The sequence below is a fragment of the Ptychodera flava genome, chromosome 1 (assembly GCF_041260155.1).
Source record: "Ptychodera flava strain L36383 chromosome 1, AS_Pfla_20210202, whole genome shotgun sequence".
Taxonomy (NCBI): domain Eukaryota; kingdom Metazoa; phylum Hemichordata; class Enteropneusta; family Ptychoderidae; genus Ptychodera; species Ptychodera flava.
Window position 1 is genome coordinate 24,077,665 of NC_091928.1, and position 17,912 is coordinate 24,095,576.

The 17,912-nt window shown below is 38.9% G+C and overlaps 2 protein-coding genes across 2 annotated transcripts; both read left to right on the forward strand.

The window, feature by feature from the left end:
* Nucleotides 1-416: 416 nt before the first annotated feature.
* Nucleotides 417-7,131, forward strand: LOC139133431 (di-N-acetylchitobiase-like). Its single transcript, XM_070700026.1, has 7 exons — nt 417-568; nt 961-1,099; nt 2,067-2,272; nt 2,910-3,087; nt 3,672-3,769; nt 4,188-4,346; nt 5,809-7,131. Exons 1-7 carry the CDS (start codon nt 437-439, stop codon nt 6,007-6,009), a joined length of 1,113 nt encoding a protein of 370 aa, XP_070556127.1. The 5' UTR covers nt 417-436; the 3' UTR covers nt 6,010-7,131.
* Nucleotides 7,132-7,841: 710 nt separating this feature from the next.
* On the forward strand, nt 7,842-17,423 carry LOC139133446 (arylsulfatase B-like). The gene is made up of 15 exons (XM_070700049.1): nt 7,842-8,272; nt 9,770-9,881; nt 10,122-10,173; nt 10,682-10,785; nt 11,104-11,210; nt 11,515-11,579; nt 11,934-12,035; nt 12,388-12,451; nt 12,808-12,905; nt 13,110-13,252; nt 13,695-13,753; nt 14,228-14,342; nt 14,908-14,951; nt 15,730-15,858; nt 16,106-17,423. Exons 1-15 carry the CDS (start codon nt 8,146-8,148, stop codon nt 16,279-16,281), a joined length of 1,497 nt encoding a protein of 498 aa, XP_070556150.1. The 5' UTR covers nt 7,842-8,145; the 3' UTR covers nt 16,282-17,423.
* Nucleotides 17,424-17,912: the final 489 nt, after the last annotated feature.

The following is a 17,912-nucleotide window of genomic DNA, read 5'->3' on the forward strand; positions in this document are numbered from 1 at the left end:
TTGTTATATCATCGATTAAATGTCCACTACAGTTCCTGCAACTTGTTAGACTGGATATGTCTATAATGTATAAGCATGCATGTATATATTAGGGGGGGCCATGGAAAAAAAACAGGAAAGATGAGGGGGGGGCATAGATTTTTTCTATAATTTACTAGGGGGGCCATGGACAAAAATCACCGAGAAAATAGAAAATCCTCCACCCCCCCTGGAAGTAAATTCTGAATCGTCCCTTATTGAAAAATAACACTAAAAGGGCATATGGCTAGTACAAATTGTTTGTAATTAATTGACGCGAATCCGAGCTCAGAGTAAATTGTTAAAAGTAATTGTCGCTTATTTGTCACTCGGCAAATAAAAACAAACAAAAACCCCCACCCTATTCATATAATTCACTCTGCGCATGTGCCAACTCAGTTGCCGACTCTCTATCAAAATGCACACCTTTTGGACGTTCACGTTGATAACCACGCACTGTCTGCTTTTGGCGGGCTCGCTACCGACCGCCAAGTGTCCCTGTTCAGATCCGTCGCTGTGCAAGACAGTCACAGCAAAGCCTAAAAAGGAGGTAAGAACAGTCAGTTCGCGCGGTTTGGACGCGAATTTGGACTGTCCCCCGTTTTGGAACCCGGAAGTAAGCTTACATCACGCCTAATTACGTTCCTTATCGCGCAGACGACATTGAATCTTGTGATTTACATGTAATATGATTCAGCGTAGCATCCCGTGCTTGGAATGACGTAAACAATGCTAGTTTAGACGCGCTGTATTTGAGTTTGGTAGACGGTGGCTTCGGTAATCATGGGGAATTTGCATTTTATCGTCCTGAAAGGTCAGTTCGCCAAACCGAGGTCATAAGCTTGCACAAAAGGCAAAAAATAAATAACATAGGCTATATGACGCTTCATTGGAAAATATTTCAACCAGAATGACTTGCTCTTTCCTCTTCACTAAACGCAGACATTCGTATTTCGTACCGGCGGGTCTACCTGGAAAAACTATGACTGGTCGAAGATCACCACCGTCGGCATGTTGGGAGAGTATGATCCACAGCTGATGTGCACTGCGCATGCCCATGGCGTTCGACTGGTACAGCTAGGTATGGCATTTAGCCACATGGTTCAACCACACTGTCTGTGGTACAACACAGCCTCCTTGGAAGGTAACGATCGTTAGTTGCAAACAGACATATATTGACAAAAGGAGAAATATTCTATAGGATGTGAAGGAGGTAACAGAAAGTGGTAGAAGGAAAACCGCCGACCCAGTACATTTAAGCATCATGTAAAGATATATTTAGACTCAGATTCTGAGCAACCAAGCTCAACCAACCATATTCATTCTTAATATTACTGCAATGTATATAAGGCACAGAGGTAGAATGCGCCTCGGGACAGATATTCGGACTCTAAACCTTTACAATATTTTTAGTCTACCTCATGGGGGCTCATTTCGAAGATCATGGAATAGTAAAGTTTACGGCAGTTTATTTTGTAAAAAAAATCGAAAAAAACTTCAGCGTGGGGATGGCGGCCATATTGAATTTCAATTGTCGGTAAATATCGGGAAACTTGTTTCTCTGGTTTCAAAGTTTGCACAGTGACCCCTGACTTTTATTTTTAATTTCGAAAGGAAATGGTACAGAGTTTGCTTACGAAAAGTTTAAGCCAAAATTTAAGTCTTAAAATTTCGATGCGAGTACTACCCTAACGCACCATTGAGGAGTTGCTACATTCAAAACAAATGCACTCTGATACATGAGTCATATGTTCATTGTCGTCAACCAGCATCTTCAGCTCTCACACTGTTTTGATCCGAGAAGTCAAAGTTTGGAGACTTTTATTGTAGGAAGTCCTTAAACGTCTATGGCACATCGCCGATTTTAAATTTTACTTGTTACAAACTAATTCTGAAAATTTACACCGTTGCTACCAGTTGCCCCGGTTGCCTCTGTGCTATGTGCTTTCCCGTGACAATATCACTGCAGATCGAATGTAACATGTTGAGAAATCATGAATACGAAAAATAAGGCTAATTATACGATTTATTATTGTCTTAAACTAAAGGTGCGTTTCCGGTACGGAACCTTACCGACGAGACCCAACGTGATAAGTGGATAACAGAACAAGTCCAGCTTGTGGAAGATCGATTCATGGATGGTTTTAACATCGATACAGAAGATTCTCTCTTTGACTCCTATAGGCAAGAGCTTCTGACGACTTTCGTAAATCAGACAACACAAGCATTCCACAGCAAAATACCAGGGTCACAGGTTCGTTATTTTCTAGACTTCAGTTGTGCGTAAACAACTTCTGCATGGTGTAAATAGAGAAGAAAAGTTACCACGGGTGTTACATGTTACAAAACTACCTGTTGGTCCTTCTGTAAATACCTTCCCACGTCACCTTCCTATGTTTGCAGATAACAATCGTGTCTCTGTCCTCTCCCATCCAACGTAACATTTCCCTCTCCCCTCCTCTCCCCGAGATTTACTGTTTATCAGTACATGTCTCTCGCCATCTGTCTACCTGTCTGCCTATTTGTCTGCCTGTCTGCCTGTCAGTCAGTCCGTTTGTATGTCATCCTATCTGTCTGCCAGGTTGTCTGCTTATCTGTCTGCATGTGTTTCTATCTACCTGTCTCTCTGCCTGCCTCTACTCTTTACCTCCCCCCTCCCCTTTCTCTCTGTCTCTGCTTCTCTCCTCTCCTCCCATTCCCCAAAACGTGAAAGTGTCTCCGATTGAGATACATTGCAATGTATACAATATCTTGTGCTATATATTCATAAGTTCATCTGCTTTATGGATATATGAACTAAAACATTTATTCTTCAGCCGTAGTGCTTATATACTCTCCTTTGCGAGACTAAACTTTGTCCTCTACTGGTACTGTTCTGATCATGCGTACAGGTCACTTTCGACGTCGCCTGGACGCCGGATTGCGCAAGACAGGGTTTTCGATGCTATGACTACAAGGGTCTTGCAGACGTCACAGACTTTTTATTCGTCATGGACTACGATGAAATGGGGTCAATAGGTGACCCCTGTGTAGCGGATGCCAACTCTCCCTACAATAAGACGGTCACAGGTATGGTCATTTCTCGATGTCAATTCAACTTGAAAGTTAACGACGCCGGTCGGAATTCCCTTTTTCTGCTGTAGGCATACCCCCAGTGGCTTTTTTGTTGCAGATTTTCGGTATATGTAACAAAGTCCTTGCGTCCCGATGAATATATGTCAAGAAAATTTTCAAACAATAAGAGATTGTTGTATACGGTCGGTTAAATTGTCGGAAGGGAAATTGTGAATGTGTGATAATCACTAAACGAATGAGTACTGTTTCAGCCGATGATTTTAATCTTTAAACTAATTTTGCTTTCTTTATGAATAATAACAACCAAGGACCATAGTACAAATGTTAATGAGAGAGGCCAATTATCTCAAGTTTACTCATTTATGAAGTGCAAATAATCGCCATTCTCTGTCTACCCGTTAAAGGCAAAATAGATATGTCAGTCTTTTATGAAACTTCGGCATTTACTGTGCAGGTTTCAAATTAAATTCAAATGAAGACCAGCAAAGTGTTAAGACTTCATGAGCCATGGTGTCTCTGTCAGAGAGATGCAAGGTGCCAGTCTAATTCTATGTCAATATGTCTATCTTCCTTCACAGCGATGGAAGCCTTTATCTATCTTGGCATACCTCTCAGTAAACTTCTGATGGGATTGCCGTGGTATGGGTATGACTATCCGTGTCTGAACCTAACGGGGGTGAGTAATCCCGTCTGCATACAAACCAGTCAGTTCCCTACTGAACTGGTGTTTGCGACACTGTGATTGTCCATCTTAAAGAGAATGACACCAGAAACCAGAAGGATAACTAAACAAAAAATAAAAGAAAACAAAACTCAATTACACGTCCGCCCACTTGTGTTTGGTTCTATTAATTTTCCAATTTGTTAAATAATGTAAAATTGATAACTTTCAACGGGCACATCGACATAGGACTAATGTATACATGTCGTTAGCTTCCCTTCTGATAGAACTTAACTAATGAATAACTCAAAGAATTAAATAAGAGAAACTCACATTAGACGAAAGGGTTGTAATAGTATTACTTCGTTTGTTGTTATTTTTAATGATATCGAAAATAAACGATACACGAGCAAAGTAAACACCGGTTTTTCAGAATAAATGTGTCGTCAAACACTTGCCGTTTTGGCCGGTGTGTGATGAGAATGTCGGAACAGAGAAAAACTACGCCGTTATAATGAAGTTTCTGGCGAACAACTCGACAAGTGGAAGAATTTGGAGCGATGTAAATAAATCTCCATATTTCAATTATAAGGTAAATATCCCATATACATACGTTAGACAATTTCTTCATTTGAAATAGCAAAGATCACATTTAAATGGTCCTAAAAATCTTTCATTTCTGTTAAGAACTTAAAACATTTCACACTTTATGCGTCACATCTAGAAAAAATCATTATTCCAAAATTTAAAACCATTGTGTAATTTAATAATTGCCTTTGCACTACGCAATGTCTGTTACAAAAAACAGCTGACTTTATGCTCTGCCAACAAGATTTTGTACGCTTTTAAAAAATAAGCCAAATAAGAAATGTTCTGAGACAGAGTTCAGTTTTCATTTTAAGGAAACAAATTATTTTCATATATGAGTTAAGTATACGAAGTGTTGTCACAACGATTGTCAGCGATTTTTTCAGTGGACAATAAGCTACAGGTAGATATAGTCAAAATTTGTTTTGAGAATTTGATTTGCATTACAAAGAGATGTTAGAAATCTTACCATTTATTTGTAAAAAAAATCGACATTTCGGATTGTCGGCATGACTTCACTCAGTATAGAGTGACTTTGTTTAAGTCTGTGATTTAAGAATTTGTTCGTGTATTGTTACCATTCACTTGAAAATGTCAGAGTTTAATGATAATGCGATACAGGCGAGTGAACAATAGAATGACCGGTAGTAGCAAGCTTGAATGAAGCCTTTCTGCGCAGACTCAACTTAGATGCATCGGCCATGAACTACGGGTAATTTTCGCCCATCGAAGTCGAACAATTTTGCGTAATGAGAATCTGTTTCAAAGTCGTTATTCAAAGACTTAAGGTTCCAAGACTAGTATTGGACACTTCCAATTAATGAACTCTCTGAAGAAAATTAAGCCAGGAACCTCATCAATGTATATCCTGCTTTTACATTGCGTCGTGCTGGTCTTTTAGACCAGTGTCAGCACGTACGAATATCTTGAAACACTCATTTTTATCACGATCTCAGACATATTTTAATTCTATCTGTAACAAGCAAAATTTAGATATTTTTAATAACTTCAGTAATTTTCGTCATGGATTATGTAAGATCCTTTTTTCTGAATAATTACTTTTATCTGGATGTATTTCTGTGTATCTTTCGCTGTGTTGCTGTTTTTTTGGTTTTTTCTTATGTGAATTCTCCTGTCTGTTTGTTTACGTTGTAACTGTTATATATTTTTCGTTTTAGTTTTATATTTTAATTTCAAACGAACCTGTTATTAGGGCAACCTGTTGGTTCGAGATTAATAAAATAAAAAAAAATAAAATAAAAAATATATTTTCTGAAAGCCTAGATATTGTCAAATACTATGTTTTGTATTACTTTTGTTTACATAGGGATCACGTGACAGTCAATTTGAATGACCTCTTAAAATCGGTTTTTACATTTCCAAAAGTCCAAATCTGTAAAATAACGTGCAATCCCGCCAGAAGTAGAAGCAACAGCGCTAAAGTTATTACATTCCATCTTGCACAGGACTCAACAACGGAACAGTTCCACCAGATATGGTACGACGACCCTCAAAGTTTGAAGTTGAAGTTCGACTACGCCACCAAGAGGGGCTTACTCGGAGTGGGGTTGTGGCACGCTGATGCGCTGGACTACAGCGACGATCCAACGGCTAAAGCACAGACCAAGGCGATGTGGGATGCCTTGCCGACGAGGAAAAACAATTAACAAGCCGAGCATTATCTTGTGAACTATCAAAACATGTCATGTCGTCATGCATACACTAAGCCTTACGCTTGGACTTACAACGAAATGGATGTACATGTAATTCAGCCGCTATACATACATGACCGCCAATTTTTAGACATTTTCGCCAGGGAATGTCTTTGCAAGTAAATATGCAATGCTATATTTTGAACAAATGAAAGTTTGAAAGGAAACAGTGCAATCTGTTCGCAGCTGCCGACCCACTGAGAATTTAAAAACTTTCTCCTCCCCCGTGTTTTTCCTTCTCCCTACTTCCACGTCTTTCACTGAAAAATTAATGAAACATGCCAGCCTTGCCCAAATTGAGGGATATTGCATAGTATCCAAGACATTGCTTGTGAACAAACAATTTTTTTATTAAACAGGATTAGAACTAATTTGGGATAATTGGATCTTCATGTTTTCCAAATTTCTCAAAAGTGTTAGGTGCCATAGCATATAGCTGAATGTTGCAATTAAACAAATTACTCATAAAAACAAGTGTGTAACTTAAAAAGACAAATCGGTGAGCTAACATTTGCAGGTTAAATAACCTTACTTCACCATCCAATTATCCCAAATTAGTTCCAATTGTATTCTTTATGAAAACTTCGCCGTCAACCTTTGAATTTCCTGAATCTAAGATTAACGGTGAACTTGACCTTATGATATTTAGGTTGTTCTGCTATCGTCTGCTGAAAAGGACACCGTGCTAATGCGTTGCAAACGATTCAACATTGCCAAGGTCAATTATGACACAGTGAGACTATAAAAATTAAAAAAAAAACGAGGCAAGCTTATTTGCTTTTACTATTCCGCCTTCAGATTGGTCAATAAACCTTCCACCGGACAATTTAATCGAAGAATCGTCATGGTGATGGCTTCCCATTCATCGTGGTTGGTGAATTTTCCTCTCATTTGAATACAAGACTACTGTTACAGTAAAAAAATATGCGCATTCAATGAATTTGTCACAAACACGGCCTTGCTGCGCGGGCTTAGCTTGGATAAATCCTCTCTCTTTTTGTACGCTTTCATAGGAAAATTAGTGTTTGTTCAGAGTATCTGAAAACAATAAAAGATAATGATCAACTTGTTAGTCACAGTGAAGTATTTTTGGTGTTGTACTACAATAACAAAAACAACAAATGTACTTGGGCTGAGGCCCAAGTACAAATAACTACTACTACTACTATTAATATTAATTCCCTTCTGACGTTATTAGCACAACTCATCTGTACATGACCACCACGCCAATGCGTTCAGCATAGATGCAATTTGGTAATAATAGAAGAACCTAATTACACCTAACAACAAGGTAAAACCTCGCGATGTCTGCAGATGGCATTGTCATATAATATCGAAACAGATGCGATTAATCGACAGTCTATAGTGTTTGTCTTTTGATTATGAATCGTGATTCTAGAATTTCGATTCCTTTCCTTTTTTAGATTTTATATGTACTGTAATGAGAATGCTGGCTAGTTAAAAACCAGTTTCGTCACGTATTGGAAAGCTGCTGCTGTATGATAAGGGATTTATTACATAAACGCAAACACGTTGTTCCGCTTCCTAAACTACTGCATCATATGTTCAGCTAGTCTATACATTTCATGCACTGCGAATACACAATTTAACTTTTAAAAATTAACTGATTATTCTTTGAACAACAGTATAAGATGGGCTTCAGTGCATGATGTGGCCAAATATGTCTTGCAGTATGAACTATATGTACAACAATATTGTGTGGCACTGTGCAGCCCTTTGTCGTCTTCAGCTGTGAGGGCGTGTTGTCGGTTGGATGACTCAGGGTCAGGTACTGATTTTCGGGGTCGGCGAACACACCTAGCACCTTTTCATTTCATGATTGAATGCGTGTTTGTATATTCAAACAGTAAAGCGTACATGGCAAAACGGCCATGTGACACAAGTCACATGGCGATGATCACATGTTCTGAGCAACACCAGCTGATGCTTTCATGTCACTGAGCATTGTGTTGATTGTTTGGGATTACGGACAAAAACGATTCATTGGCTGTGCAGAAGGGTCGAAACAAGCCAAAGGCCATCTCCACCGCAATCAGTGCGTGAGGACTGTCCGACGGGTAACACAGAAGTATGATGCCCTTCGTTTCGCTTGCAAGCCTTCTCCTGGCTTCGGCATGTTTTGCCGTCGGCGACTCGACAGCCTACCGAAGCAAGGTTACGAAGCCGAATATCATGTTTGTTGTGGCCGATGATTTGGGTGAGTTCAGGTCGACGACCCAATGAAATAGTGTGTGTATCTTGGCCACAAGAGCTTACATGTACGCAAAATGTAAACCCCCCTTCTCTGTTCCCAGTGAACGATAAGTTAAACTTGTCACGGAAGGTATATCTATTATACACGTTGGCCACTGCAGAAATCTTAGGAAATCATTGCAGACTGCAAAACCCTATCGACACCAGGCCTGCAAAAGACTTTTAACCTCAAAAACGCGTTATAAAAAGTGTTGTAAACACTATTGCAAGGTCATATACGGTTCTTTACATTAATCATATCATAAAAATGCGAAAAATCTGTACACATTTAAGTTCACAAGCCCTAGGGTTTACGAATAGGGTTCACAAGTTCGCTTTCGCAATCAAACTATCAACCGTTTGGAATTGCAATTCTATTTTATTTTAGCTGCCTTTCTAATGCAACTGAGGTCAGAGGTCATAGGAGCTGAAGGTTTTATGACCACCTGTGCAGTGCATGTACACAAAGCTTTTGACCTTTTCGATTTTCGACGGCCTTTACTGCGCGTAGATGACGGCAAATCAAAACATTTATCATGTAATTGTCAGTCGAAAACACGAACCTTTCTTATTTTTTCTTTGTTATACAAACTCAGCACGAACCCATTTAAGATTGATTAAAAGGTCATGAACCAAATATATCTCGAACATTTGAAAATTTGTATTTATTTATCATTGAGGACGACAACAGTACTGTTTTAGGTTCGCATTGCCGATTTCCCTAAGAAATTCGACGGGTGTTACGTTCGACCTTGCAGGCAGGCAGAGTGAATGTTTGCGACGAAAGAATGAAACCATTGCGGACTCGTGGGTTGACAAAATCTCTAATTCTTGCATCTTCCAAATTTGATCTGAATTATATTGTGACATTCAACTCGTAGTTTTCCTAGCGATAAAGTCGCTAGCATACTTTGCTTCAAACAATCGTGGAAAGTCTGTTATTATCTGTCATTGCTCGATTGATCAGACTGCCGAACTGCAACGATATCGCTCTTTGCAATTTTTCTCTGTGTACGAATATACTACTGGAACATATCCCTCTGTCCCAGAGCCTGTCTCATACCAATCCACTTTGCTGTCAACATTGTGATAGCATGTAGCATATAAGAACACTGGGCTCACTTTCCTTTTGCTATTAGTCATTGCTGGCCTGAAGGTGCCTTTCATGGCCAATGAATGCACAAACACTCCTAAGATAGTGTTGAATTGATGATTGTAGCGCACCTAAGAATGGGCCTAGTTTTTCTTCAGTCATGCTTTATAGTCTTGGCGAATGCTTTATATTTTCGGTTTATACAAGTAGATTTCAACACAGGTAAGAATTATACATGAATAACTATATGTCATCTAACCGAAGTGTGCATTGTTATGAAGATCAAATTATTTGTCAGTCTCAGGCTGAGCAGCTCGTGTCAGAAGCAAACGAAGCTGAATAAAATTACAATGTATATTTTTATTACAGGATGGAACGACATTGGCTACAACAACCGTGACATCTTTACACCTACTCTCGACTCACTGGCGAGGGAGGGCGTCATTTTGAACAAATCTTATGTTCAACCAGTCTGTACACCGTAAGTTTCTCCAAGTGCCAGCAATTTTAACGTACATATATCTAGTATGTCGAAATATATATTTGAAAGTGAGTAGTTCGCTTGCTGAAAATTGGAATAGTACTTCCATTTGTCCCATCCTTTTTTTTCCAAAATGCAATACTTTGGTCAACCAGAATAGTTTGTGACAATATGAAATTTTAACTTCACCTACAAGACTTTGTCAAATAACACAAGAATGTAATTTTTTTCGTTTTGAAGGACGCGAGCATCGTTTATGTCCGGATATTTCCCATACCGACTTGGTCTCCAGGTATGAAAAAAAATGTTTTATCATTTCCATGACAGAACCCCTTTTTCATCTTCGTCTTCTATGTGAATACTGCATTGGCAAGCAAGGCAAGTGAACAAATGAGCCAGTGGAACCTTTGAAATCAATTTGCTGATCTCCACTGTACTCCCAGTCTATATATCTCTCTGGGCTTTTAACTCACACGTATGTGTATGAAGAGTCTTGTGAGATGAGGTGGCAGGTCGAAGGAGTCGCAAGAAATCTCTTGTGTACAGACATTGACTAATCGACAAGTTCCCTTAACAAAATGTACACAAGCAATAGAAGTAGAAACAAACAAACACTCAGAAATAACATAGATTGGGTCAACGGCTGCTACAACGATAGAAATGACTTCAATAGAACTGTCTGTCAGCGATAAAGTGCAGTTATGTCACCGTTTTGTTGCCGTATTTACAATCATAATACAGTAGATTTTTTTTCTGCCGGCGTTTTCATAGTTTTTGGTCGTATTGTTTTATCTTTACAGCACAAGGTACTGGACAAAAGTGAGCCCGCCGGTTTACCCCTGAACTTCACTTTACTCCCACAAAAGCTTAAAGAGCAAGGATACACCACATACATGGTTGGAAAGTAAGACAACACTTTACGTGACAACTATACGCATGTCTCTCTGTCATTGCTAGGAATTTGCAAAGCACCAATTTGTTTCGATCTGAATCAAGATATACGCTGTCTTACTGTGAATAATTTCGTTATATTTCTGCAAGGGGAACACTTATCCTAACATTCAAATTCCAGTATAACATTAACAATAACTCTTCAAATTAAACACTTATGAATCACGATTCACTGACTCACACAAGGATGCCTATTGTCGATTTCATGCAGCTATGTTTATACGACGTGTACTCTGTTGACACGTGACCATATCTATATTTATTCTTACAGATGGCACCTTGGATTTTGCAAATATAACTACACACCGGATGGGCGTGGTTTCGATCATTTCTATGGTTACTACAATGCAGAAGAAGGATATTACAATCACTCTGTAGGTGAGAAGTGTTCAATTTCTATTCGACTGTGATGAACATCAAAAGACAAGTTGATACTAAGATACCGTAATACTTTTTATTACTCGTTGATTCTTTCGCTATACTCTCTGTCTCTCTCTGTCTCCCTCTGTCTTTCTGTCTCTCTCTCTGTCTCTCGCTCACCAACAACGTAACACCATCATCATCACTATCGTCGCCGTCATCATCACATCATCATCATCATCACCACCACCACCATCATCATCATCCATAACCTTCTAAATCCCACATACCATTCAAATGATATGATTTCTGCTCCCTGCAGGTGGATACCTTGACCTACGAGAAGACCTGAATCCAGACTGGAATGAAAATGGCACCTATTCTACGGTACTTACCCACCCAACTCTTCGCTAACTATGCTTTTGAATACCACATCCTCAGTCTGACAGTTATTTTGAAGAGCTGAGAGGTTCTCTGTTTTGAGTGAAATCGTAAAATATTTTCCTTTGCTTTCAATCATATGTTATACTCAATAAAAGAAGGAAAGTTATAATTATTTGACGTTCATTAAAAATAATATTTACTTATTACTATAGCCAAACTTATTTCGTCTATCCTACAACGGATTTAAATTGCATCAAACAGCGGAACGGAAAAAGTCACATACTTCTATGCTATAACAGAGGAAGTCAGAGAATTTTGGGTGGTTAAAGAACTTAAGTTGTCATCTTTAAATTTCAGAATATCTTCGTACACAAAGCAATACAGTATCTTACCAATCACAACCAAAGCAAACCATTTTACATGTATCTACCATTCCAAAGCGTTCATGGACCGATTGCGGTAGGTATTCAATCGGTTTGGATTATCTAAACTGTGTTTGTGCTTCTTTGTTGTGCTGTTTTTTTGGCAAGGAATAAACGTCGATAGAGATACGTTTATAAGGCTACATGCATGTCCAGTTTGGTCGAAACGTTAAACCGAGCTTTTGCAAGTGCAGTTTATATACTACGGGTAAACTGAAGGGAAGTAAGCGCGTAGATTCTAATTGACACCTTAACACAAACAAATACGTCGGTCGAAAACCAAATACTAACCTCGTCATTGTGTCTGCAAAATCTCATTTCAATGGCTAACCATGATCATCATTGATGCCAGTTTGTATTTACAAACCATCATTCTGTCCTCGTTCCAGGTTCCACAGAAGTATTATGACATGTACTCGTTCATACATGACCAGAATAGACGGATTAAATCAGGTAAGACATGAACTGCAAGTGAAAACCGGCCAAAGTTTCAACCTGCTTAAGGGTAGCATACGTAGACACATATTATGGAAGCAAAATGGCGTTGTCAGTTTAAGAGGCCCTAACACTGTTTTTAGGAGAGAGTAACCGTACTCCAATAAAAATATCCAGATGAAAAAGTAGGTTCTTTCTAAATCTGCCAATGTATCAGTTGCCTCCTTAACTGCAACAATCAACACATTTTTGATATGCAACGTGCCAAGAAGGTACAGCGGAATATATGTGGGAATCCCTTAAACCGATGTACCACCTCTTGGATGACTTTGTAGTGTATACGAAAAAACAATAGCTCCGAATTCTTTTTACAGGAATGATTACAGCAATGGACGATGCAGTGAAAGCAGTGGTTGTAGCGTTACAGAAACTTGGATTCTGGGACAACACGTTATTCATTTTCACAACGGATGTAAGTAGCTCTTTATTTAGTTGTACCTGATAAAATGTCATCGTCTAAAGTTTGCAAGGCGAGATTATTTTTGTCCACCCGTAACTGTTGTGTTTATTTGATTAAGAAACGCTTGATTTTATCGAGCCCCTATAATACCTACCTGCATTTTATGCGGGGATCCGAGGCTGTAAATAAACGACTCGATGTAATTCCATATTACAGAATGGAGGCCCAGCAAACCCAACCAACGCTGGCAACAATTGGCCTTTACGCGGTTCCAAAACCACACTGTGGGAGGGCGGCACCAGGGGCGTTGCCTTCGTCCGCGGCAATCTTGTTGAGAAGACAGGATACGTCAATAATGAGTGAGTTTATGTGATTCTTGCCATACTTAACATCGCTCAAAATAGGGACATCTCCTTGGTCTTCCTTGACAGTACCGATAATTCTTTTGTAGTGAACTTATGCTTAGGAGTTTGGGAAGAAAAGCATTTGAAATTGTATATTCGGACTCCGAGAGTTAAATAAAATCACTATACACTAGATCCAATCTTCGTGAAATTAAATATAATCAGAATATCGAAATATAAAATTAGAATATTGAAATACTTAATTGGCGGTGCCGGTGTCTTTTCAATCTTATTGAAGGACGTTGTTCAGTACCTTCATAAACTTTATAGTATAAAATCACTAATAATTAATGAATGCATAATTACCGGACGCTATCATTTGATGTTAATGTAAGATCGTAAAGTGCTTGTTTTCAGGGATTTGTAAGTGACTTTTCAAACTTTTGTTTTCTCACAGAATGATACACGCGGTTGACTGGTTTCCGTCTCTGCTTGAACTTGTCGGGGGAAAGCGAGGTAGTGAACCATACATCATCTGATCGATACGTCAAAACCGATCTCTAACTTCAGCAAAATGCAGACGGTTAACAGTGAATGTGACACATGCTATCTGCCTCACTAAAACTGAACCTTGAATTGAATCATGTACAGTATATCATCTCATTACTCATTGCAAACTATGGATTGTTACTTTATTCACTGTGAAAACATCAATGTCAAAATGAAATTATTCTTTTAAGCATGTTCTTAAACTAGTCTCGTGTAGTAATTTTGTTGTCGATGTAAAAAGCAATATTCTAAAAATATCTCTCTCTCCCCCCACACTCACTCACTCACTCTCTCTCTCTCTCTCTCTCTCTCTCTCTCTCTCTCTCTCTCTCTCTCTCTCTCTCTCTCTCTCTCTCTCTCTCTCTCTCTCTCTCTCTCTCTCTCTCCTCTCTCTCTCTCTCTCTCTCTCTCTCTCTCTCTCTCTCTCTCTCTCTCTCTCAGACCCTGATATGGACGGAATGAATGTATGGAACACCTTGGCAAGGGGCGACCCTTCGCCCAGGAAAGAATTCGTCTATAACATCGATGAGGTCAATCCTGCCGGAGAAGCATTAAGGTACACAAAGATTCACAGCTGCATTAACCTTTATGTTTTACTTCATACAGCAATTTAACGTGGAAGTTTGCTTGAACTCAAACACCTGAATATAAACCTGTAGCTTTTCACTTTGAGAGAAATGCTTTCTTATGTGTTGTTGAAGTCATATTTGGCAACATTGGCAACATTGCTCCATCGTCTAGTTTCTATCGAAACTCCCATCCCCGCGGAACTAACGACAGGGTATCAACCTAGTTTATCAAAGTTTATGAAAAGAAGAAAGCGATACGTTTATCGGGACAACCTTATAATATAAGTGCTCTTTGAAACATTTCACCATGACATTTTACCGCTTGGACTCTATGCGATGGGCATGTTTGGTAACCAGCCTGATCTATTCTGGACGGAAATACATATAAATACATATCGAATTAGGTATACTATTATGCATGTTAGCCCATAGACCCTCCAAAAACCATTTGGAGGGTCTATGGCTAGCCTTAGAATCACTGTTAGAAATTGCGACACAGAGGGTGTACATAATACATTGATGTCGATGTCTTTCTTACATTTTCTTTGATAGACTGGGGGATTACAAACTAATCCTTGGACATGCTGGTAAGCCAGGTAAGAATCTTTTCATCGCTAAAAACAGACTACACGCTGGTGAAGGGACGAGTGCATGAATGGATGGATGGAAAAATGTTGTGACTTTAATTCTTCAATAGCTCGGATCGAAAAAGTCACAAAAACACCAGTCTTCATTTCAATACATATATTCTTTTATTTCAAATTATATTACCATGCCCTGCCTGTCGCATTTTGATTGGTCAAGCTGAACCATGTGACTGACCACAAATACACAGTAATGGTTTGTTTACATGCTCGTGAATATGAATAATAAGATTAACAACTCAAAGTATCGTAACTTTACAGCTCAAACGTAAATCGATATCATTATCAATCACGAAATAAAGAGCACTTGTGGGCCAACTTGAGATACTTTTTTTTCTGAAAACATCTCCGGATTTGCCAATTTTTTACAGCGCGCGTGACAGTGCGTCGCGTATTGCTCAGTTCTGGGGCCCAGTTGTCATTCGCTCCGAAAATTTTCGCAAATTTTGACGATTTTCTTCGGTTTGTTGATAATATAATGGAAATAACAGACGACGCGCTGACCATTAACGTTTATTTATGGGCGCGGGCTCGGCAGTTCTCGCCCGTTAATTTTTGGCTTTCCTCTTGCCCTTAACTTGCCCATAAATAAACGTTAATGGTCAGCGCGTCGTCCGTTATTTCTATAGTATGAAGTTACACAAAAGTACATAAATCTTTTAGAATGTTAATATTTCCATTTCATTTCCGTTATTTATTATATTGGTTTGTTTGTTTGTTTGAACTGCAGACGGTTGGGTACCGCCTCCCTCCGTGGATGGACTTTGGCACGAAATTATTCTCATAAACGACCATGAAGAAGAAACAGATTATTGTTATGCTCCTCCAACAAACGTAACTTATTTATTTAATATAAAAGGTAATGCCATTATTTCTATAAGGTATTAAGTTAGACAAAAAGATAAATGTCGGGGAAAAACGGTCGTGGAAAAGAAAAGAAAGTGTCCGTGACAAAAGAATACGTGTGAGATAATGATTGGCTGAAATACTCTACCTTACAGCTTACGACTTCCATACATGTAGATAACTTCTGTTGTCCTTATGATTCAAAAATCGAAATATCTGGCTAGCCTATTTTAATATAAAAATGATTTTGTTTTTTGCAGACGACCCTACCGAACATTTTAATCTTGCTGATAAAATGCCAGAGAAAGTCAAAGAGATGACCGCCAGACTTGAAGAACTGAAAAAGAAGTTGGTTCCAGCGATTCAAGTGCCCGCAGAACCCCAAAAGGCTGATCCGAGAAGGTTTGGCGGTGTTTGGTCCCCTGGCTGGTGCTGAGACTAACTTTGAACTCGCTGACGCAGTTACCACTAAAAAAACGGTGACTAAATGATTGTGTAGGATACTTGCCGCCTCCTTGATGTACATATCTTTTCAAAGATCAAAAAAAGGTCCCAGTTAGAGCAAGATGCTGCTAAATTGGTGAACATTTTGCAGCAGAACCCGGTCAATTTAATAAGGAAGTATGAAGTCAATCAGGAGTCAGATTTACACATTTCCTATATTGCTAACGCGCAAATCGATGAAATTGGCTTTACCTTCCAAAAGAAGCAATGACGTCATTGCCATGGCCACTTTCGTTTTGCATGACGTTTTGGTTATCAGTAGAATAAAGCTCGATAATTTCAATTTTATCTTCACCTTTCAGGGAGATATTTCTTATCCAACAGTAGCCATTAGCGATGACGCAATTAGAAAAATAAAAGTAGGTCAATGTTAGGTTAAAACAACACGTCAAACTCTGATCAAACAAAATGGCGGACATAAAGATCAGAACCGGTAACATGATTGGCATGAAATCACTTTGTATATAGCCTCATTCATCGTATATATGACAAGCCCATGTTGAGTTGTAGAATTTGATATCACATACATTACTATGATGTTAATTTTAAAGTCTACTTAAATTATTGTAACAAAGCGTAACTATCTAGAGGCATGTGCCTGTGAGTTTAGCTTTCATGATTTTGTTACAAAAAGAAGACATTTTAAAGTCATGGTTTTTCTTTTTTACTAAAAAATTTACTTTGAGAGGTTTACATGGTAAGCATGAGAATAACGCTTCGTTCATCAGCTCCACATAAGATTTCCGCTTCAGAACATCTTTGTCTGAAATTTTGCAGCGTCCACGTGTGGAAGATGGTGTTGAATCAAATTTTAAAAGTCGGGATTATTGGCATCTGTCTTATGATCCTTGCTATGTATAATGCGATTTACTCGCTCATTTGTGTACATAAAAGTGTTATTAGTGACATGCATTGCTTCCTGCTCTCGAATTTGGGCCGATGATGGGCGAGAGAGGTAGCTATGCTACTGTACTTCCTTATCATCTTGAAATATTTGAGGTCGTCTTTTAACAGCCAGATCATTTTCATTTCTGTTGGTCTTTTCATGAATAAAAAGCAATATGTTTTCCTTTGTGTTATCGTTCGATTTGAGTTATTGGCCTTGCACTGAAATAAAGCACTTCACTCTATACTGGGGGCAAGCAGACGCGTAGGTTCGTCACGTATCGGAAAGCTGCTGCTGTATGATAACATAAATATAGACACGTTGTTCCGCTTCCTGAGATTATTACATCATATGTTCAGCTAATCTATGTGTTTCATACTCTGTAAATACACAATTTAATTTAACATTCAAAAATTAACCGATAATTCTTCGAACAACAGTAATTAGACTGGTTTCAGTGCGCGACGTGGCCACAGAATCTCAAAGAGCAAGGATACACCACATATATGGTTGCAAAGCAATACGGCCGTCTTGCAGCTGCACTATGAAGTATGTACAACAATTTGGTCTGACACTGTGCAGTCATCCACATATGCCCTGTAGGTGTCGTCTGCGCGCTACCCTTTGTGATCAGCAACTGTGAGGGTATATTGTCGGTTGCATGACTCGGGGTCAGG

Excerpts from the sequence above, each read along its gene's own strand:
- LOC139133431 (XM_070700026.1), top strand. The coding sequence starts at position 437 with ATGCACACCTTTTGGACGTTCACGTTGATAACCACGCACTGTCTGCTT. Across the intron at positions 1,100-2,066 it reads CGTTCGACTGGTACAGCTAG|GTGCGTTTCCGGTACGGAAC; the intron begins GTATGGCATTTA and ends CTTAAACTAAAG. Across the intron at positions 3,770-4,187 it reads CGTGTCTGAACCTAACGGGG|AATAAATGTGTCGTCAAACA; the intron begins GTGAGTAATCCC and ends CCGGTTTTTCAG.
- LOC139133446 (XM_070700049.1), top strand. The coding sequence starts at position 8,146 with ATGATGCCCTTCGTTTCGCTTGCAAGCCTTCTCCTGGCTTCGGCATGT. Across the intron at positions 10,786-11,103 it reads ACCACATACATGGTTGGAAA|ATGGCACCTTGGATTTTGCA; the intron begins GTAAGACAACAC and ends TTATTCTTACAG. Across the intron at positions 11,211-11,514 it reads ATATTACAATCACTCTGTAG|GTGGATACCTTGACCTACGA; the intron begins GTGAGAAGTGTT and ends TGCTCCCTGCAG.